Source organism: Synchiropus splendidus, chromosome 14 (assembly GCF_027744825.2).
Source record: "Synchiropus splendidus isolate RoL2022-P1 chromosome 14, RoL_Sspl_1.0, whole genome shotgun sequence".
Lineage (NCBI taxonomy): Eukaryota > Metazoa > Chordata > Actinopteri > Syngnathiformes > Callionymidae > Synchiropus > Synchiropus splendidus.
In genome coordinates this window covers 4,137,438-4,161,529 of record NC_071347.1, presented here as the reverse complement: position 1 = coordinate 4,161,529, position 24,092 = coordinate 4,137,438, and the positions used below count along the sequence as shown (strand labels likewise).

At 42.0% G+C, this 24,092-nt stretch overlaps 1 protein-coding gene across 2 annotated transcripts in view; it reads right to left on the bottom strand.

The window, feature by feature from the left end:
* Positions 1-4,687: 4,687 nt before the first annotated feature.
* met (MET proto-oncogene, receptor tyrosine kinase) overlaps positions 4,688-24,092 on the bottom strand; it is a 56,084-nt gene continuing 36,679 nt past the window's right edge. Inside the window, exons 11-21 of one of the 2 annotated variants that reach the window (XM_053886419.1) lie at positions 20,800-21,009; positions 17,584-17,733; positions 15,306-15,459; positions 15,059-15,193; positions 13,942-14,202; positions 11,706-11,786; positions 9,299-9,480; positions 9,114-9,223; positions 8,879-9,044; positions 8,647-8,783; positions 4,688-6,857 (exon numbers count right to left, since the gene is read on the bottom strand). In XM_053886419.1, coding sequence (XP_053742394.1) covers positions 6,572-6,857; positions 8,647-8,783; positions 8,879-9,044; positions 9,114-9,223; positions 9,299-9,480; positions 11,706-11,786; positions 13,942-14,202; positions 15,059-15,193; positions 15,306-15,459; positions 17,584-17,733; positions 20,800-21,009 — 1,872 coding nt within the window. In that variant the 3' untranslated portion in view covers positions 4,688-6,571. The remainder of the gene's footprint in view (positions 6,858-8,646; positions 8,784-8,878; positions 9,045-9,113; positions 9,224-9,298; positions 9,481-11,705; positions 11,787-13,941; positions 14,203-15,058; positions 15,194-15,305; positions 15,460-17,583; positions 17,734-20,799; positions 21,010-24,092) is intronic. The other variant, XM_053886420.1, reaches the window with a different exon arrangement.

Genomic DNA, 24,092 nt, shown 5'->3' with positions numbered 1-24,092 from the left:
TGTTCATACATGGGTGAAAATTTTTCACCTGAACTGAATCCCCTTTGCATACATATGCTAGAACTGTGGCACTGGAAAAGTTTCCTGGCAGTGAAAGTAAACCTGAAAATCTTTCATCTACCTGTGAAAAGCTCTCATGGTTGCTAAGCCATATCTTCAATATTCATAAATACAAATGAGCCGACAGAACACCACCAAAATCTGATAAATAAAACAACCAAAAAACATATCCTGCGAGGAAATCTCTGTTTCTGTTCAGTTGTCTTATCTTATTATACAATAAATGACAACCATAGCGCACATGTCATAGTCAAAGAAGGGCTGAAGGCAGATGGAGTGTGTATTCAGCAGTGAGGTGTATAACACCTTCATGGTTCAGGAAGTCTCAAATACGCCTACAGGACATAATTTTACGGCCTCTTGTTGGCGCTCAGTAAATAAAGTGCGACCCCCTCCCACGAGGTGTGTGATATGTGTGTGTCTCTGTTAAACAAACCAAATAATTGGTATAGTTAACAATAACTCACGCACAACAGTCAAATATCGGCTGCCTCCCTCAATGTCAACTGAGATGAGGTAAAAATCCCCACAGAAAAATTACCCTTCGCTTTGAAATGTTGAATGAAAGCACAGTTTGTTCAGCATTCATTAACCTTTTAGACACCATCAAATGTAGTGGAGCGAAACATGTGAGCAATAAATCACAGCTCGCTGGATGGAGTCGCCTCAGATGACTCTCTTTCACCGCGTGGGTGTCTAAATATACATTAAGAATATCAGTGGTGATCAGAATATTTTGTTTAGTATTATCATTTGTGTGATCTTAAAAAGTATATATGTTCTCTAAAACCACTACACTTTATATAATGAATTCATTTCATTCAAAAAGACCGATATGTATACCGATATGGACTTGAATACTTGTACTCGTAGGATATAGAATGGCCACTGATATCACAAAAGCGAGCACACGGTTTTTGAATGTCAGTATATGACAATTTTTTTGTCATATACTGACCGTGACCGTGACTCATGTACAAGAAAAAAACATGTACATGTACTCATAACAATATAAATGGAAAAGTGAAAATAACTCAAAGTAACTTTATGTGTAATGGCATAAGTACTCAGTATCGGTGACTACTCAAATGCAAGTACTCGTACTCTACTTTTATTAAATTAAATAAATGTCAGATATACAGTACTCTATTAAATGTAAACCAAATGGCCGCTCGAGTAGAAGAGGTGTTTGGTCTTTGATAATTGTGAAGTGAGTACTTTCTGATGGTGCTGACTCATCAAATGACTCACCAACTGAAACCTGCATTCTCCTCTCATGGCTAGCTGAGTGTGTGTGTGAGTGTGTGTGTGCGTGTTTGAGGTACTCCGGTGAGTATCACTTCCTGTGCTTGACAGACTTACACAAACACCAGATTCACCTACCTACCTCAAAAAAGCCTTGAAACCTTGTAGCATTGGAGACATTTGAAAATGAAACACCTAATAGATGCTACTGTGATACTAAGCTACAGTGAACAAAATGATAAATGCAGAATATATATATATATATATATATATATATATATATATATATATATATATATATATATATATATATATATATATATATATATATATATATAGGGTCGGTTTCCTTCACCTGACCTGTTCATCCTCCTTCATTTCCTCCTTTATCACATCCATGAACCTCAGTGATGGTTGTCCTCCTCTTCTTTTCCCGCTCCTTCCTTTCATGCCCCCCACTGCCCCTTCCAGTTTTGTTGTCTGCAGTCTCATTGACTCCCTTTTAAATACTATAGTGTGAGGACTCGAGGTCGCCCCAAGAATTCGGTTCAATTCTGTCATTCGTGGTTGAGCTCAAACAACAAGGGACAAATATAACAGAGAGACTCACTCCACCCTCACATTCTAATGCGAGCTCTTCTTCACGGTGACTCACAGGTCATTCAGGTGCACCTTAATAGTCCTGGGTTGGACCCTCTTCTACCTTCAATTCTTAGTGGCACAGATTCAACATTCCTAGATAATTTGGTCTCAACTGACATGACAGTGTTTGACTTCCCTTTCTTCCTCATTCTGTAGCTTCATTGAACATCGGAAGGTCGTCTTCACAGCATCTAGATGCCTAACTGTAGAGTTGCTGCTGTGCGATTGACAGAAGAGCAGTTTGTGTGACCAGTCAGTTGAACAGGTGCATCTATTAAAGTGGTCGGTGAGCGCGATTTGCACTGAGAATTTGAGAGTCTTCACCTTGAGAGGATTAAATAAAATGACCTCGTGGGTGTAGATTTTCACCACTACAATAAAATCAACGGTCCTCTTTTACAAGCGTAGCTGTGCACATTTTCACAGGAATCAGACGCACACAGACCGCATCCAAACACTCGTTGGTGGAACTGAAAAACCAAAGAGGCATGAAAGATGAGACAAGCCTGCAGTGGTGAGTGAGGGATTGAAGTTAAAGACTGGCGCACAAAGACTGGCGCACCTCGTTCTCTTTTTCCACGTCTTAACAGGGATTATTGCAAGGTTTTTTTTTTGGGCAAATATTTAGCGGCTTGGTTATTATGTATCTATGTGAAAATCATGTTCCAGCAGCGGACTGGAAAATTCTAGCTACTGTTTTCCAAAGTAAATCTATTACAGTGCAAGAAAAAAGGGGCCTTATTGATGATTTCTGGAATATCTAAAATAAGTCAGAGTAATCTATATTATCATATAATAACTAAGAGTATTGACAAGAACCTCTGCTATAAAATTGTGGGGGTGTAGTTTTGTCGGCCATATTTGCTCCGTTTAGCTGTGCACTCGGTGACATGCACCTTTTGGAAGTGTTTGAAGTATTTCTGTTTACTTCCAACTCGACTAATATAAGAATTTTTATTTTAGAAAATATATATATTAAATAGTGAGAGATTAAATTTCGTAATATATTGCTGTACTGTATCAATATTTTCACTAATATTTTTCACTTATTTATACAAATTCGAAGAGAAATCTGGATAAAATGAATGAACTACATTTACAAAGTGGATGTTCAGTTAGGCTTCAGCAGCAAGAATGGACGATAGACTGGATTCCCATGACTTAAAATGGCATCCTCAGTTGGATGACAAAGTGTGATGGTAGTCAGCAGGTATTCAGCCTTTTTATATTTCATCACCAAAAAACATATTGAATTTTCATCACATACGTTCAGAATTATCTTTGTGCACTGTTGTGTACTGGTACAGCATTCAACATTAGCATGCTGTTGCAGAAGTATCTATGAAAGTTGTGTCTCCATGTTCACCAAATGCAAAGGCATTAGAAGAGGATTCCATGACTTGTCACAGCAGACACGAGAACGCTGTGGGCGATCGAGTCTAACCCCCCTGACTTATGAAGGGAAACACTTGGAACAATCTATGTTTTATTTTGTACGATGAAGTCCTCTGATGCATACATTCATCATCGTGACACAATAATTAGGAACTCAACTATTCACAATGGATCACCCAACGGAATGTCTGCTCCCTCTGTTTTCACAATGTACATCTCATGCAATGATAACATCATGGGCACTTTTGCTTTGCACGTTTCAGCAAGTTGAGTAATTGATCTAACAGTGATACCTATATAATAACCAAACAGACACGATGATGTAAACCATTTAAAGGTGTGGTGTGTAATATGCCTGTAGATGGATTATACGGCAACGCAATACTGAAAGCTATTCGATGAAGAGAAGGTAAATGTCCAACTGTGAAGTGCAACTGATCCTAAAAGCCATGGTCATGGCTCATTCTGACAGGCGGGGGTGGGGGCCAGACTGGGGCACCTGGGGTCAAAACAAGAGAGGTGATCTAGAGGTGAAGAGGGCAAAGGTTACTCTGGTCCAACAGGTAGGTAGCGAGAGTGTAGAAGTACAAGTGGCAGACTAAGCTGTGGGCCACCCAAACACCCCATGACATTGACTGCTGAGGCCAGTGTTGTCATGCTGAGTGCAGTAGCCAGGGGGCACATCTGAGCAAAGCATAAATTCAAAGCCTTAAACTGTCACCGACGCGTATCACTAAGGAACAGTCTGCTTTTCTGCTTGGAGCACAAACATACATCCATCTTTCAGTGAATTCCTTTATCCCCACGTCTTTATTTTGTAATTTTCCAGATTGATTCTCAACATAATCTCTGCTTGATAGCCTGTCGATGGAGAAAAGTTGAACACTAGCCGCTGTAGGTCATGAGAGCGTGATATGCTTGGAGCCTTTCTCAGTCACTTGGGTCGGATCGTGCGCACATCTATGGACTACTACTTGGTCAGACAGAATAGCTGCTGGTGGTTAGATGAGGCTCTGATTTCTTACTTCATGATCACATTGCTGGACTAGAAAGTCAGATGTAATGTGCTCTCCTGATAGTGTAAGGTTATTTGGGAGCTGTAGGCTACGCAAATCTCTTACTACTGTTGCGCAGGTATTTGTTTTAATAGCCTTTAACCACCATGCTGTTAAAAGGAGTATGGAAATGCACAGGTAGTAATTCTAACATCTGCTTCTTGTAGTTAAAGATCAATACATGCTATTTCCCATTCACCTCCAGGACAAAAGTGCCCCATAAAAACACATTTATAGAAACATCAAAGCCAGATTTTTACAGTCGTAGACAAAGCCAGGCATCTCTTATAGTGTAGCTTTATTACGCTGACAACTTCAGTTTACATACAGTATGTACCTTCAGGGTTGACGACAAAACACGAGCACGCCCGGGTACAGTGCTAAGCTCGTGCGAGAACATCCACATCGTTTTGACGATGATACTATTTACAAAATGGCAGTGGTTTTGCATCAAAATAAAAGCTTTAAGTGGCTTTGTTCATTTTACAAGAGGAAAACAAATCATAGTACAGCATTAGTCTCGTCATAGCAAACATTCATTCCTGTCCGTCTATGGCCCCATTGGTATCAGCAGCCACTCAAGAAAACAAAAATACAAGATATTTTATGCTACAAATCTTTAACACGGTAAAGAAATCCAATTATCATTCTTTTTTTTTTCAAACAGCAAAATGTGACTTGTGCTTTCTAAATTTGCTTCATTTTCTGAATGATTATTCAACTAGATTTCTGTTTACACACCAATGCATTTGAACAATGTCGTTTTTACACTTCAAAATACTTGGAATCAGTAGTTCAATAAGTCTACATTTAAACAAGATTGACAACGTAAAAGTCATGATCTAACATGAGTGAAATGACCTGGACCAGAAGGAACAGTATGTCTGCATTGTCATTACAAAAAGTAGTCTAACAAACACACATTTCACATTTCAACTTCCTCAGTTAAACTGGCCAAATAAACAAAGTCAAGAAATGAAAACCCAGTGAATGGATAGCGAACTGAAAAGTGAGATATAATTATTTGTAGAAGTTTGAAATCCAGCTGAATGCTAGTGTTTTATGTAACAAAAGAATTCTCAGTAACAGAAGTTCTAAAATGGTCCTAAAACAACTGAATGATCCTAACATTCAGCCAGATGGGGCCAATAACAGTTTTATGAATAATGCCAGAAGGAATTTCAAAGAGAACAATTGGACATGAACTGAAATAAAAATGGAAGTCACGCAGACAGTCAATCACCTGGAAATGGTGGACAACTTGAACATAAGAAATGAGTGGCCATTTTCTCTTTCTCCTCTGCATCCTTTGGTTACAGCATTCACGAGCCAGAGAACAATTGAAATGCCATTTCAGGTTTCGGCTCATGATTTAGATCAGTCCTTCTGGTCAACCCCAGCGATGAATTTCCTCATGAACGGAAGAACAGTCATCTTGGTTCGTACTTTGGAACCTGCGTCCTTGGAGCTGGAGCTGTTTGATGTTGAACATCAGTGTTGCCTCATAAGGGTTTCCTGATGAGTCTGGGTTCATTATTCAACATGAAAGAAGCAAAATGTTTCGATGAGTAAACTGGGAAAAAAAGAACTTAATTGAGAGAAGTTCTCGAGGTATCTTTTCATGGAAAGATGAGTGGACGGTTGAGGGTTTACCATCCAGACGGATTCTGTTTCTCAAAGAATGTTTGAAGAAAGGAAGAAAGAAAAAGTCTTTACAAAGAACAAGCTGGATGGTAGCGGCACAATGGCACCTGACCTTTTCACTTCTGTAAATCATCCAGTGAACTGCACACAGACAGGTTCTACCTACGCATCGCTTCCCACCTTTCCTTCTGCCAGCTCTGTGGAGCCCTCCCCTTGTCTTCAGGAACCAAATCTACAGCCATTCATATTACAGTGGCACGAGGCCAAACCACCTACACGTGGGTCACCAACAGACATGTGGAAATCTACCCCCTGCGTGGGATCAGCAGTCAGTCCAGGGGATGAACAATGTGCTTCTGCGAAGCCAGAAGCTTCTCCCTGGAGTTCAGGAAAAAGTCACAGTAGTGAGTGGTGCTCATCAGTGCCATGGAGTTTCTGAGTCTGAGAATCGATGTCACCAAGGGAAGAACCGTGTTCAGTGTTTGTACATATAGTAGTTCTTCAACAGTCTTGTTGCGACCTTGACGCGTTCAGGCACAACAGTCTCGCTCGACGTGGCAGAATAACTGCGAGCTGGGCTGCAGTGTTGAGGAGGTGGATGGCTGGAATGAAGAGGAAGCCACAGCAGGAGGCGACGACGGCGGCACCAGGGACGGGTACGGGCTCATCTTGTCGATGTTGACGTAGGTGGTGTTGAGAAGCACGTAATGCTCGCCGCTGAAGCTGGAGAAGATGGCGGAGATTCGCGACGCCAGGTCGGAGAAGGAGGGGCGTCGCTCTGGTTTGGGATGCCAGCACTCGATCATCACCGTGTACCTGCCGGGAGGAGAGAGATGGCGTCAGGGAGAAGGGTTTACACAAGATTTATAAAGGTGGCAGCAAACCATGAGGCTTTCTCTGTTGTTGGAGTGGACATCACACCATGTGTTGTGCAGGGTAAATCTGTTATTAAAATTCTGTCCTCATCGTAGTGTTATACTACTGCTGACCAAGATCAAGTCGTGTTTGCTCCTCAATCTTTGCCATGATGGAAACAGTCTCCAATAAGCTAAATCTCTGACCAATTCAATCCCTTGTTCTTGAAAAACTGCCACCTGGACCTTGGATATACAATAATTTATTCACCACGGTCTTGTCACAGTCATATGTCTTAATTTACACTCTTCATGGTCTTGAATGAGTCTCGCGCTCGGTGGTCTGCTGCATAGTTTTGTGTTGTTAAATAGTTGCAAAGTTGTTAAATAGATCATTTTAATATTCTTAAAATTCAGTTTGACTCACAGCTACATATCTGCTGTATATTATGTATGAATAGATAATTTATTTTAGGTCTTAATTTTTCTCATCTTTTCTCATAAAATCTAAACTTTTTTTGGAAATAAAAAAACATCAATACATGTTGACTTGTATATCAAATTACCTGTAGTTGTATTATTTTACCATTCATCCATTTATATTTGCAGACTGAAAAGCTGCCTCACGCTCTGTGCTGCCAACTAAAAACTACTGCGCTCCCACAGTTGCAAGTCATTAGTTATACAGCGGTCCTTCCACACCTTATCATTTCATTTGAGCGCAGTCTTTCCCCTCCAACTTCATTTGACAGCCCCATCCCATTTTCCTGTCAATAAAGCGCTCTGCGGAAGTTCAACTGTGAGGGAACGTCGCTTTACTGACAGAGCAATGTTTAATTTACCATGGAGGAATGTCGATCCTCCCCTCAACCTGAGCCCCCCCACTCACCTTCCCCTGTAATAGACGCGTCAGGATCTTATCTTTGAGGAATGAGATCACACTTTCGGTACCAGTGGGTGAGAGGTGAATTGATTTTTGGGTGGTGAGTGACTGAATCTGGCTTCGGTGTCATCACTGAATTATTTTGGATTCTAAAGACTAAAGTCCGATCAGGATATGTACATCAATGATCTCACAAGAGTCAGCTCCTGTCGACGCGTCAAATAAGTAGCGGTAAACAAGCTCTTCCTCAACAAACACAGAAAAACCGCTCAAATCTTCGCTGATGTTGCTCATGTTCTTGTTTACAAAATGACCCATTCATTCATGGTCCGATATGGAAACTAAATGTCAATAGATTTTTTTTGTATACACAAAATGAAAACACATTATTTCTTCTTTCAAATAATGTCTCGGATGACTTGAGGCTGGTGACTCTTTAATGATTAATAACCAAAAATTTGGATATGAATGACGTATAAGAAAAAAATAAGGTGATTATATTTGATCAAATTTGGTGCCAAAGTTGGCTGAATACATGTCAAACTGAATGCTCTCCGCTCATAGCCATGACAGATTTCTCCTTTCAAACGCATGTTTCAAGAGGACGTTTATTTGACCCACAGCTGTGATGAGACGTCACGCTCGACTGCAGACTCTAAGAAGCTCTCGAGTGTGTTTTTAGACTCTCGCTGTGAGAGATGATAGAAATGATTTATGACCAGCATAGGAGCATCAGTTCATCGCTTTCCCCCTCCTGCTGACTTTACCCAAGCAGCGCACCATCATTCAAGCAAACAGAGCTGTGTCCACGGAGGTGCAGAAATGGCAGGCAGCGAGCATGTACAGGTGTGCTGGAGTGGGAACTTACAGCGAGTCTGGGCAGAACTCCGGCTGCAGCAGCCTCCTGCCCTGCAGCAGGAAAACAGTAATGTCGAAGGAGTTCACGTCGGAGTAAGGTGGTGCTCCTCGGGTCATGAGTTCCCAAAGCAACACACCGAATGACCACTGGGGAACAACAAGAGAAGAAGGTCAAGGTTAAGATGATCCACCCATCATTACGACCACACAATAGTGATGAGTTTTAGATTAGAGGGCCTCACCACATCTGACTTGGTGGTGAACTTGTGGGTCTGCAGACTCTCCAGCGCCATCCACTTCACCGGAAGCTTCACTCCACTCTTGTTGTGGACGCTGTAATATTCTTTGTCATAAACATCTCTGGCCAAACCGAAGTCAGCAACCTTCACAGTGTAGCTCTCATCCAACCTGGTGCATAAAGAATAACTTTAGAACACTATTCCACTCTTCACACTAACACGATTAAACTGAACTCACATGCAGTTTCTGGCTGCCAGATCTCTGTGGACAAACTTCTTACTGGCCAGATACTCCATTCCTCTGGCTACCTGGAGGCCAAAGCCCATCAGGTCCTTCACAGTTGGGTTCTAGGGGAAACACATGCATTGGTGGACTGGAGTACCAAACTACTGTTTTTTCTTCATGTCCCAACAGCGACTTACATGGCCCTCATCTCGGATGAAGTTGCGCAGGTCTCCATGCTTCATGTAAGGAAGGACAACAAGTGGCGAGCCCTCCGGCGGCAGGCAGATCCCCAACAGGGACAGGACATTGGGGTGACTGAAGTCCTTCATGATGATGCCCTCCTTCAGGAACTGAGAGACTTCCTCCAGGTCTGTGATGCCTAGAAACATATAAATACATTTCCTATCAACCTTCCTGAAAAAATATTCAATCGCAACTCTGGGTGTGAAAATGAAAATCATATGTTTCAAGTTTAGGAATGTCTGAGATGACGCTAACTTGACAGCTTGACACTTGACAAAGAAAGGATTACAGTTTTCTTAAAAAGGAACCATCAAGGATCTCTTTTACAACTATGATGAGGAGTTCTGTCATCCACCTGACACTTGGTTGTAGAACTACTGCTTATTCCAAAAGAGAGGAAGTCATCAAGCTGGTTCGGTCACATTCAAAGGACGCCACTGAGCCAGGTTCTCACATGCTCTCCAGTAATAGCCAACTAGGGCAAAGCTCTTTGTTCTACACCATCAGGCTAACTAAGCGCATAGGTAAGAGCAGTGATGGGATGATGAGGCCTCATGAAACAGTGTGCTTATTTTCAGAGCTCAGTAGGTGGCGCTCTAGGTTTAAAAATGGGGGACGTGCCACTGAATCTGGAAAACCAAAGACTTTGGAGCAGTGAAAATGAGAACAGTGTCATCATCATTGTTGCTTTCGCAAACAAGGAGCAGCAGCATATGTGGGTCTTATTAAAGTTAAAGTTATGTAATCCATTAATATAAAAAAACAGAAGGGCAGACGTTATGATGTCACAGAAGCTAATCGGAACAACGCCAGTGTGAATGCCTCCATAATCGAACGTAAAGGCTGTCCAATGGAGTGTGTGACATTTTTTATTTTTTGGGGCAACAAACAATTTCCTTGCTTCAGACTCAGAATAACTGGCACATTCACCAGTTTGCTGCGTTTAGTCACTGTACACTATTCAGGCTTAGGCCAGCATGAATAACCCTGGAAGATAAAGGGGTAGTCAGCAGAATTTAAGGGGCTTCAGTCATCGTGCTCATACATCTGCTAAGCTCGCGGTTAGCCATGATAGTGCACAGGCGTCCATTACATCTGAGGCAATATCTTAGTATTTGGGTGGAGCACACATAACCGTGACATTTCCAGCACATGAACTGAGGGCAATTCTTAAATTCCCATTTGGCAAAAGTGCCTTTGGTGTGATGAACTTCAGCCTGAGACCTTCCAAAGTAATCGCTTTAGAGGTAGAAGCCTTTTCTGGCTGATTAGCCTTCGACTTCGGGCTGTGACCCCGAGCGGTGCTGGACTTCAAGAATAATAAGACAAAACAGAACACGCTGTTGATGATTGTCTGATCTATAAGTCTCCATTAGAGAGATATGGAACGTGTCTGTCAACCAGTTGTCCTGGCAATATTGAGATAGATGTAGCAACAGAGGAGCTTTAATATAACAATAGACATAAACAAAGAAGAAAAGCCTTAACCCAATAAAAGGTTCAAATCCCAGAGGAGGCAGCTCCTTCACCCATCTATCACAAGAGTGCTTTCTCTCCAACATCCATCTCTCTCCTCCAAGTGACAGGTTACATGATTAGAGACGACCCTCCGTGCCATCCAGGCTATTGGAAGATGATTTATCACCATCAGCATCAGCCAAAAATAATTCAGGAGCTCTGATGAGATCTTTAATGTGATTGGTGCATTGTGAGATCATATAATGTGTAGGCGGTTTGTGCAGATGATGGATGGAATAACGGTGGTTCAATCTAAATGACCTTCGAGGAAGAGAGAAGCTAGTGCTTATAAAAACTGAGATTTGGCACATAAGCATATGGAGCCAAAGAAATCTTGGGAGTTGCTCATGAACGAGGACAGGATGCACGAGGCAGACATGAGAGCCCGTGTGAGAAGTTGGCGAATGCTCCGCTGGCATCAAGAGAAGCCAGTCGAGGGAGAGCTGGAATCTTGTAAAGATGCCACCTGGACACCTCCCTCCTGGTATTTCCAGGAGTGCTCAACTGAGAGGAGATCCTGAGGGAGACCTAGAACATGCTGGAAAAATAATGTCCCTCATTTGACCTCTATATTTCCTCTAGAACAGCTGGAGAAGGTTTCTGAGCCAAGGGAAGTCTGGGCACCTTCACTGGCTGCTGCCCCCATGACCCACCCACAGAAATGTCTGGTTATATCTGAATGATTACACTATACTTCTATTCATTTTCTTCTCATGAGAGAAAAATAAGTCTGGTTCTTTATAGGAAAATAACAAAATGTCTTTTTACATTTTTTAAGTCAAACATTTGTCACACTCTCCTAAGATAAGTTGGGCGTGTCCAAACAAACGTAGGAGCACTTACGGTTCAGGGACTTGACTGCACAGTGCTGCTTCTGCCCGTCTGGCTCCAGCAGAGTTCCGTGGAACACACAGCCGAAGTGACCTGTAGGTGACAAAGTGATGGCTTTAGTCTGACTGTACAACCTCAGAAGAACTCCTGCCATCACATTCTGTTTCCAGTCAGTGGCCAGGTACAGCACAGAGCCACCTTCAATTTAGATTCCAAAGCAACGTCTTCAACTCATTCCTGAGCCATGGAACAATGAAATTTCACGGATCGGGGAAAAGCCGGATCTGGGCTGTGCTAATATGAGGTAGCTGAAAGTAACCTCGACATGACTATATGAAAGCCAGGAGAGCCCAAATTATACTGTTCACAGACAGCTGTTGATATTAGTTCCATGTGTAGCCCAGTTGAGTGGGCGGAATGCCGCCAAAAATAGCTCCTCCGGACTTGCAATCCTAGTTTAGAACTTTCACGGTGATGGTCTGAAATCCATAACAAATAATCCATAAGCTTCCTTAATGGTCTGTGGTCTGAGCTGCATCTGAATCTAAGAAACTTCAGTACTACTGCACAGATATGGTTGTGTGTATAACACTTAGTGAATTTCTGTCTGACTGCAACAACACAGAACACCACCTGAATGACAGAGAAGCACCAACCAAAATAATGAATCAAGAACCTTCTAAGTTTTCACAATACAAGTAAATTATGAGACAAGAAACTGTTTATTTCAATTATGTCATCATTATTTTCCTGGTTGTGTGGTCACTTGAAAAAAAGCAAATCAATATAATTGAAAAAATGTTGAAATATATGTTTATTTTATTTTGAAATGTACATTTAGAAAGTCTAAACTGTCGGCGCACACTCTTCTAGAAACATTTATTCAGTTGGGTTCTCAGGCTGTGGGCAGTTTATCACTGTAAATGATGAATACAGGCTTAATATTTGAGATTTCAGAACAGAAGAAACAGACTTAATAAGTACTTTGTGTTTTTCTGCATTCACTAAACGTTTCGTCCATCTGTTTCTTTGTATAGTTGGTCACTTCATGTATCATTAAACTGATAAACTGATGCTGTGCTAATGTGGTCGTCTGGGTTCAACTTCACGGAGCAAAACAAGCAGGTGCCACATAATCATTTCAAAGCTTTTGGACAGAAACTGTAGCAGCTGCCACATTTGTCTGACTGGACATTTTTCCTTTGCAATTCGGTGCACTGATTTTGCATTTTCCTCCATGATAACAACCGGCACTTCCTGCCAGTTGGATCGCCTGTTCGATTTGGGCTGTCAACATCATATTAGGTCCAAAATAATCCAAGAAAAATAACTGTCAGGAGTAGAAAAACAAGCCATCTTTTTCCACATTCACTTCAGATCCCTGGAAAGTCAAGTCAAATCCTGAAAGTAGCCCGATAGAAAGTTTCCATTTACAACCTCAAACAGCCATTCCTGGAGTTATTGCTTGTTTTATTCAAATACATTGTTTCTCTAAGACATGAAGGTTCACCTCAGACTGGAGGAAGGGAACAATCTAACGCAGTGCGGCGGCCTCCTATCACGTACCCGCAGATGGCCCAAGGTGTAGAATTACAAATCTCAACAATGGACCCTGGGAATACTAGCTGTGAACAAATCATCTTGCACTACTTGCTTCGTTCTCCCTGGAAATTTGGGCTGTTTTCTTCAGAGGGTCGTTCACTCGGGGGGCCGGTGGGCTGTTTTTGTGACCCATAGGGTTCTTTTTTTCTAGCATTGTACCTTGATGTTGAATTTGATCTGAGGGTCTGCCGGCTCCGTCGGCACTATGAGACAGATTTGGTTACTGCACATTAAGCTGGAAGGTAGCAATTAAGGTCTTTTTTTAGGCTGACTTTTATTCCACAGCAAGAAGGCCTGTAAACTAGCAGCTGCTTTTCCCCTTCGATTTGGCCGACTGATTTTTCATTGTTGCCATTGCCTTTATCAAAACAAGTGTAAGTGGAAAGCTACTTTAATGTTTCAAACTCCAGATCTGACACCAGAATTGTCTCTTTCAACATTCATGTGAACCATAAGAAAGAAGGCAAGTTGTGTGTTGAGAGGTTACAGTCCCACAGAGTATGTGTTTGTATCATAGTCACCAATGTGCTGTTTGATCACAATGCCCCAAACAAGTAGTAAGTAGTAAAGTGCGACAGTATTTCAGATACTAACCAAAAGAAGGTTAGCAATTCATAAGAGTCTATGATAATGACAATTTTCTGACCTCGGCCGATGACCTGGTTGAGGTGGAGCAGCAGCCGTTCTCTGGCGATCACCACGTGCTGCACTTCTGTCAGCAAGTCTGGGTGAAGACAGGATGGGTCAATGTGAACCGGAGCCATCAGCAGAGGGGACACCAGCTCCCCCTCCATTCCTAGACCCATTGCAGCACCCAAAACGCCTAGCCGTGGGGACAGAAGCTCGCCATTGCCCCCATAGATGGGGGGAACCGCCCGACACGTCTCTGGTCGGTCTGTGGTCTGATCTGGAGAGGAGGTCAGAGACAGAGGGCAATTTCATAAACAAAATGACCTGGAAACACTAGCTTCTGATGTGGCAGTTCTTAAAAAAATGTATGGAATGACAGCAGAAGAAGAGACATAAATTAACATGCACCGTCATCTGCTTTTCAGCTTCTGACCCGAGAAACCCTGAGGACAAACATTACTTCATCGCACACTGTGAAATTCTGCTTTCACAAGATGAGAATTTTTATGTCACAGCATCATAATAACCTGATCCAAACCCCTGGAGGTGGAAAGGTGGAGCACTAGAACTCCAAATGAGACTCTTGGGCTCTGGGTGATCAACAGCAAGTTTGCATGTAATTAGAAGGGTAAATGTAAAGATGGAGCAGCATCTCTGAAACAAGCTATAGTTGTTTGTAGCGCTGCCGATTTTTGGAAAAATTAGAGATTGTCATGCTCATGCAGTTTTAGACCGTAGTGAAATATATTTTTCAATTACACAACACACCAAGTGCAGGTGATCCAACAATTACAATAATGGCTTATATTTAAACACATGAACCACTCACACCTCGGTGCGAGCTGAAGCCACAGCTTCTGAGCGCCACCATGATGATTCACACACAACCCCCACGAGGCAAGCTGGTAAAGGTGTTTTGCCCAAGGACATCATGGCAGCATGGCAATTGGAAGGGGTGGGATTCAAACCGCCAAAATGTAGCGGACATGATCATGTTCGCCCCACTTCATTTGAAGCATTTTAGAACAGGTTAGACAGGAAGGTGCTGATCCCAGATAGTGGCAGCAGTTTTAGGGAACAACAGGAGGAAGGGGAGTGTCAGGTAAATGTGGGATATAATCTGATTGACTTACCCTCCAGCAGATTTGTTCTGTAGTCCACAGATTCATGAGAAACCATCTCATTAGTGGGGCTGACACTTCGAGCATTCGCCAGCCGGTCCAGATGCTGGATGTGATCCAGACCCCCATACCACACCTCTGACATATCTAGTGATGAACAAAGAAGGGGGGAAGGGTGAAGCATTTCAAACAGGACAATTGTAACACTGATCTTTGAATGAAGAGGAAGCTGTAAAAACCAAGTTGAACTGTCTCTCACCTTCAATGCGTTTATTCCTCTTCCACATCAAGAGGCTGCCCAGAAACAGAATCAGGAAAGTAACACAGACGCAGCCCACAATGAGGCCGGTGTAGTCCTGCTCCTGAGCCAAGGTCACTTTTCCAAGGTGCCTGATGGAGTCTGCCTGGCGCCACTGAGCAAGAAAATCAAAGTAAAAATTAAAAATGTGTGGAACCATAACAACACCCACAATGCATTTATTTAAAAAATGTCTTTAAATAAAAACTATTCACCACATGTATTGAAACATTTGCGCCAAGCACAGTGGGTGGGGGTGGGGTTCTGTTCTTGTCTTCGCTCCTGCTGCATGATTCTATGATTGATTACTAATGTCTATACACATTACAAACATGCTCCAAGTCATCTCAGGTGCATGCTGCTGGCTCATGCTGAGGCATGAACCTGTCAGCCAGACATGAAGTCCTCCACGCTCACACATGTACACCTGGTCTGTCTGCAGCAGATTAGATCAGTGATATTAGTACTGCGGTTATTAGGCTTATCATGTCCCGAAGCTGCACTGCTCAAGTGTGTGTCAGACGCAGAGGAGGCATTTATATACGTCTAGGATATTAGCAGAGCCACTCAGAGATAAGGTCTGTCCTTGAAGTCAGATACATGACACTTGATATTAATAACCAGGTGACGGCAGAAGCCTGCAAGGCTGCTTCATGAAATCCAAACACGTATCAAACAAGCTATGTTTAAGTCAATACGATGTTCCACCTTCATGTTCTCCATAGCAGACAAAATAAAAATTGTAGTTGAAAATGTAGAAATAACATAAGATATCTAAGGCTCTCTTTCTCTCAGACAAAAATAAGAACTAATGGACTAAGTGGTTGAAAATGAATGAATGAACAGATAAGCACATACAATAACAGGTTCAGCCTGATTGAAACCGATAAACAACACGCTAATCCATATTACGACTCTTTAAGCAGCAATTGAGGTACAATTTTTATTACTGAACTCAGCAAATTGTGAATTATAATAATAAAAATCAAAGAAAAAAACAAAACCAAAAATGCAAACACACAGCAGCGCAAGACACATTCAGCCCAGGTTTCATTTTGTAAACACCTTCTTTCAATCAAAATTCAAAACTAGGTCCCAAATACACTAAGCAAAGTTGAGAATTTGAAATCCCATCCCTGTCTGAGGAGAACAATAAAACACGATCCCGCCACTCTCTCTCCCACAGGACGTCCTCAGCCCACCACTTCCCTGAAGACGCTTGACTTAAGTTCAAGTGACAAGACAGCTGGATGCTGAACTATATCACTCAACACACGGTGTAATAAACTTGCCCTCCCATGCTTTAATATGCCGCAGCATCAGAACCAGGGAGTTATTGAACATTCCTGCCAATGAAGTGGAACGCTGATAGAATGTGCTGTTTCCCTTGAGAGGTAGAAAAAAGAAGCTTTGGAGGACAAGTCCGCTGCTTTATAACACCATCAGGTTATAAAACTAGCACACAGAGCGATTTAAACAAAATAAATAATTTCATGATTTAAGCAAAAAAATAAAATCATATCAAGGTAACATATAAGAATTTTTTTAAAAAATCAGACTCGTGGCCTCTCTTGGTTGTAGTCATCACCGGAAACCTCTTAAACCAGAAGAGCATGGTCTGCCCAAGCTATGTTCCTTTGATAACAACAAGCAGTTCCGGTTGTTTTCAAAGATCTGCTATGATGAATAACCAATGATTCTGATTGTCATTATAACATATTGTTTTAACTCTTTGAACAACATGACCGAAGGATGACCCTACGACCTTTCTGTACCCTCAAAATTTTGCCGTTTTAGTAAAAGAATACACAACAGCAAGTGAATGTTCTTATGTCAAGATTCGATTAACGTACAAGATAAATCTGTTTGCATACTTCAAAAGGGTAATATCCCCACATGCAAATGCTGGATTGTTATCTATAGTCAGACACGCACGCACGCACACACACAGCTGACAGCTCTTCAAACATGTAGACTGGAGCCTCTCTCTGTTGTTAATGAGCAAAAAAAGCTGGAACAAGCCCTTCATTGACTGAGCGGAAGAGGATGTGTATCATGCCAAAATTCATAAATTCAGCAGTTGATAAGTGGATGATGTTTGACTGTTTAAATGTCAGTGATGCTGACCATATATCCAAGTATAACTCATGATTTGAGAAGTAGTGACAACAATTTGTTCAAAATCTATTTATCTATTTCTGTTCATGCAAATATATTGAGTCCTGCAGGCATTGCTCACCTCCACCTGCAGTTCCTTTGCGGTGGTGGCCTGCAGCTGGGTGGGAACAGTGCACTCCAGAGTGTTTCCCACTAGGGTCAGGGTCTCACAGCTGTGGTTGGACACAGTCAGGACCTGACACTTCATGGCTTCCCGATCCATCCTGTCGCCCTGAGGAGGAACACAGAATGGACTTTAGGAGAAGTGGTGAAAAAAAGGAAAACAAGAAAATAATTGATCCAAGCATAAAACATGGCCTGGAACTAAAGATGGAAATCTGTGATACTGACTTTGCTAAAGTCAAAACTTTTTCCTTAAAAATAAAATAAAGCGTAATACAGTCACATTTGCAATCTCTTGGAGGAAACTGAAAGACTTGTCACAGTAAGGCTTCCGACTCTGGAAGCAACATGATTTTTCATACCTCTCAGAAAACTATTCCTGTTGCATGAGGCTGATTTACCAAGATGCTTTTGAGCACATGGCGGAGTCATTGATTGAGTACAAATAAAGGTACAATTTCTACAAGCAATAGCTTGTCAAATCAAATAGAGGCAACTCTATTCATGGCATTTTATAACTCTGAACACGCTAAATAGAGTGTGACTGCCATAAAGTGTAGATTCACAAGGAGCAATAGGACGGTAGCAGATAAGCTATTAAACGCAAACAAGTGGGTTCTGTACAAATGAAATGTGTTTTTACATGAGCATACTGACATGCAAGCACAATGCAAACTGTCATAGGTCACAAGGAGAGCCCATGAAGGAACTATACACAAAATCACTACTGTTCATTTTAACATTCATAATAATGCTATTAACAAATCTGCCTGCCTTGTATCAGGGAAATGACGTGCTTTTTTGCTGCACAATTGGCTGAGTGTATGATAGGTTTGCTGCTGCCGCAGATATGAGCAAGACGGAATGACTTAATTCGGTCTTGTGACCCACAGTGGGATGCAGACCACCCCTCTAACCGCTGACTGACTGGAAGCACACACATCTATTGTCCGTGCAAGTTGGTGTGCGCAGTCTGACGGGAAGCAACAGGGAGAACATTGCTCCCTAATTGGCTGTTTTAAACGCTCAAATCTGCTTCCTTGCCTTTAGTCTTCTGAGGTTTCTTCAACGTTCAAGTGTGCACGTGGGCACATGCATCTACTTATGAATGCGCCTAATTTTCAGAAAGCGGAGGGCAATAAAGACAATGATCACATTCCTTGCGTGACAGCTCCGGATTTTCCAATTTGACACAGAGTAGTGGCTGCACCTGTTCTCACACACTCATCGAAAGTATCCACACACACACTGAGCATGCACAAATACAGAGGACATAATTCCCATACAGTCACATAGGCACAGACTCATAAAACAAAATGCACCCAGACACAAAGAGAGCATGGGAGACACACCCCCACATATACCATGAACATACAATCTAAAACAAGGAATACACAAACGGATGAATCCATAAGTCATCACACCCACACACTAGTGCCAAAATGACTGGATAGGATTCAAAGAGGGCAACACAATTACTCAACTATGCGTTGACTTTATCACAGTGTGTCACAGCTGCGAGCAGGACACTTCTTCTCACTGCAGTGGCACACAAATGTGCATGTGCACACACACAAACATCACACACACACAGTTCTGCCACCATCAATCACTCTAAATGAACTCTGATTGGAAAAGACAGAACACGCTACGCGCCTGAACAAACAGCCCGCCTCCATCATGTGCGGCCTGTGGTGTCACACGCATCTGATCCTGGATCAGTCAGTTATCAGACGCCAGCGAATGAGTTTGAACTTCAGTCTTTTGAGAGGCTCACAGAGTTATCAGATTGGTGCAAGTCCCTGGGGTAAAGCGTAGCAGGTTGTATGTGCCAACGGGACGACGCGGAGGATTGTGTGTGGGTAGTGTGCTGATGGTGGATTTAGTGAAGAGGCCAAGGTCATGGCTGGCTTGGATGAAAAAAAATGGAAGAGTGAAAAAAAAAAAAAAAGCGACGGGATCCCATGCGAACCGTTGCGCACAGCTGCTGCAAAACATTGAGGGGCAGTCAGGAGTACCAGGGGAAAAAAAAGGACAGAAATATGAATTTCATTGTGTTTGTGACTGGGACTCTGGGGACTGGAGCCACTTGTTTGAAAAGAAGCATTAATATGTCAAACACTTTGACCTCGGCGGGCAGAACAATGCACGTCGATGGTGAGAGGTACTGCAGTAGAGGTGGGTGGTGGGAAACAGACCCCACGTCCTGTTTTTCTTTCTGTATTGTTTCCTTCCATGCATGACCTGAACTGTAGACGCGTCTTTGTGCTGATGTGATTTACACTGACCAACTGAGAGAGGGAGAGAAAAGTTCACATTTCTATTCAGCCTATTTCCTTACTTAATTACACGCCTTTCTCTGCAAATGTTGTGTTAAATTATATTTAGAATTGATTTACTTTTAGGCCTTGCCAGGGTAAGGGTCAAGCATTGAACTTTTAGGCTTTACAGCCCTGGATCCAAATATTCATTTTGACAAAAAACGTGGTATTTAGTGCTAAAAATCATGGAACAGGGGGCTTTCTAACTGCATTACGCACAAATACTCACACCTAGTGTCAAATGTGAGTATTTTCAGGTGGTCTTTTGCGTCCCAGACAGATGTACAAGTCAGCCATCTGCATTCAGCGTTGATGCATTAGGTGTTCAAATGAAGCAAGTTTAGCCCTCCCCAACACCACATGAGACCGTTGGCAGCTCATCACATTTAAGAAAGACAGAGGTTAATCTTAGCGTCAAGCCATGGGACGGCACTCTTATCACTCTGTCAAGCACTTTGCCACCTGAGGCGCTATATATACATACCAAGTAATATATAGCTTCAAGCAGCGATGACAACTCACAGTCTATATCCCCTGTATGCTCCACACGTGAAGAAATGGATCACTCTTCATGACAACGCATGATCTGATAATAACCGAAATGCTTTTGGATTCAAGAGACCACGTTCATCATGGTGGCCTAAATCATATTAAATAAAAAATATTTTAAAATCCCGGTGTATCCCACGATACACCGTTGAAAAATACCCTTCCAAGAACGCTTGAGCCGTAGGCTGTGAATGATTACCGTGACAGTAGACCAAACACATTGACCCACAGAGAAACACTTGGCTCTCTCATTTTTCAAAATCATTTCATATCATCATTTGCAAATTTCACATAAGGTGTCTTACCTTGAGTTCCACAATGCTCTTGTTGTCCTTTGATGTCAGCTTTGGGTCTTGGAAAAGGGGATCCTCCACATAGACAAGATCCCACTGATCTGTGGAATAGCCATCAAGGACGAACGCCACCTTGGTGACCACCGGGCGCGGCAGGGCCAGCTTGGCTAGAGAAGGAGTGGTACACTGGATGGATGTTCTGTTCCCACCGTACACACAGCTCTGGAGCAAGACAATTTTTCAGTGATTAGACCTTTGTGTTCATTCACACATCCACGCTTGATATACGTGCAATGACTCTTCATTCTCATGAAGGTGTAAATGCCAAGCTCAAGCTTTGCCTTCATCTAACCCATTTGCTGTTGAAATGTTACCCTTTAGTATCAAGCTTTGAGTAATGGGTTAGGTGTTTAGCACTTGAAATTATTTTTATGGATATATTAAGGCATTGCAATCATTGCTCAATAAAATAAATGTTGTGTTTTTCTTTTTGCAGTGGCCCAAACTGAGTCAAACAAGCGCCAACAGGAGTGCCGACTTGGACGTGGCGTAAGGAGATTGCAGAGGAAGGCTGCCTGAGCAAGTTTCAGAAGAGGTGGGTTACAATTGGCCTAACCCCAGGTTAGCGCACCTGGAACACAGAACTTTGGAACATTATAAAACTACTGTCCCCAGATACTTTCGTTTGAAATTTCGATAATAAAGCATTACTGTCCAAAAAGTATAATTTCTCCTGACTATGTAGTCACCCTGGTCTTCATCAAACCAGGAACATTTAACTTAAAAAATTATGATGTATAGAACTGAAGGGTAAATAATGGTAGTAATGATGATGGTAATGGAATTTTTAAATGTAACCACCGTAAATAAATTCCAATGTGAGAAACTGTTATGAGGAAATGCAGCCTATCATGGTGGTTCAAAACTGCACGCCCACAGCTCTGTCAACAGTAAGCGAGGCATGCAAATGGTTGGCACGCCACAACATCGCAACCGTCACACAAACACTGTGATTGTTTAATAATGACAATTCCACATACAGAGTTGTATGGACTGAATGTGCGGATGTAAAAGCTCTACGGCTGCTACAAATGAGCGATTTAAAAAAAAAAGACTTTCACTATTCAGAGCACATATGAATGTAAATAAAACAAGAAATCCGTTGAAATCCTGGGCTGGAATTTTCTCCTTCCCCACAGGTGCATGCAAAACAGAGTCGACCTGTTTGGTTGATACCACAGAGCAAATATCAGCTTGGATGTGTCAGCCAATAGCGGTGACTGTTTGTCTTTTGGGCCACAAAAGGTAAATGAGTGTCTGAGTGGATTTCTGACAGGCGATTGAAAAACAAAACCCTTCAAATCAATCCTGGCAACCTTTGCATTCACCGAATGCTGCACGATTGCTTGCTGAGCGGGGATCTTTGACTCACCATTAACTGACATCTTTTACAGAGTTCTGGTTAGTATGTCATGTATAAATGGACTAGATCATCACATAAATAACTATCATCCACTATTAAAGCTATTCATTATTTGTTTTGGGTCACTGTAAAATTTACACTAATTGTTAGGCAAGCAGCTCTGAAAACAATCGAGGCATTTACCGCCAGTGTTATGAAAATGTCACACTGAGCATGAATCATCATCACTATGGAGAGACAACAACAACGTCAACATCTTATTAGTCTTTTCACCTCAGCTCAAGAGGTGACGTCTCGGCTGTCTGAAGATATGAAAGGTTTTCAATGAAAGGAAGTGGCAGTGTTGTTCTGGACTTTTTGGCTGAGACTGCTGAAGGTGTTAAACACTTGAAAAAATTGAAAAAAATTTGAAAAGGCGACTTTGTAAAACACAGCATACATGCATGTTAATAAAACAACATGGATGCGGTGCCAGAATATGATGTTGACAACTCTCTTGTTCGGACACCACTTGAAAGCAGCAGAGTGTCATGAATGAGTTTTAAATGAAGGACAATATGGGGTTAAAATTGAGGGACAAATATTGATGGGGCAAATATTGCTATGCTGTATTATCCATATTCCATTTCTTATTATTGATTTTTTTTCCCTGTAAAAAAAAGCGATTACAGTTGGATGAAAGTTGGAGCGACACTGCAAGTTAGGTTCCTTACAGTATGTTGTTAAAAACATGAATAATAACTTACTGCAATGTTAATTTAATGTCACAGTAGTATTAATAAAAAAAGAAAAACATAGTGTATATAGTGAATATAATACTGCATTAAATCTTCAGTACGAAAATATCTAAACATATTGACACATATATAAAAATGAATTTGTGTTTTGTCAATATCACAATTTTAGTGTGTTTTGACTACAACAATAATTTGGTTCAGAAATGTTTAACTATTTCTGTATCAAATGTTCAGTACATCACAACCGAACAATTGCGACCAGAATCACTATTGGTATCTGTGTTACTGTGACTTATCGACACTCGAACAGATATCTGACTCCCTGGAGTGTCGTTGCAGTGCAGTAGCAGCATATCTGTTGAAGTGTTGCTGAAACTTCCTCATTCGCTTCCCAGTCAGACTCCCCGGTGAGCCATTACAGCCCAGATGGACACGCACACACAGACACACACGTACAAACAGCAACACCCGTGTGTGCCACTGAAAATCTCTTAGAGCTTTAAACACACACGTGTACAAGAAAAAAAAAAGCTCTCAAGGAAGGTTGCACTGGATCAGCCAACAAAAGCAACTGCATCAATGTACCTCCTCCACACGCCAATAAGAAGCAGCAGGTACAGAGGTCAGAACCTCTTTACTGGGTCTCTTGGGGTGGGGGTTGGGGGCAAGAAAAATATCCTCTGAATTAGTGGAAACCTCAGTCAATTTCATTGTTCCGCCTCTTGTACGGGGAGGTGAATCAGCAGCTGTAAATACAATCGCTCGCGGAGTGGCCCAGCAAGTGGAGCGTGAGGTTTGCTGATGGGTGATGAGAGAACCAGTGAACGCCGCAAAACCATCGGCATCCCCGAAGGATCATAAGTGCAACTGCCCCAGAACAAGCCAAGTCATAACGGACCTTCAGATACAAAAGACCCTGTCAAATCTACAATGATTAATGTTGCACAGTTTTCGCCTGTATTGTGTTATCACTGATGAAGTAATCGGGGTCCTGGGTTCAGCTGTGTTGTTTAGCAAACGTACGGATGTTTGCCATTAGAAGTAATTCATTTTCACTCTTGGCGTGTTCTATAAGTGACCCTTACTACAGCTTTGGCTTAGTTTACAGGAGAAACAACCTGTGAAGCATAAAAGCTTGACATGTG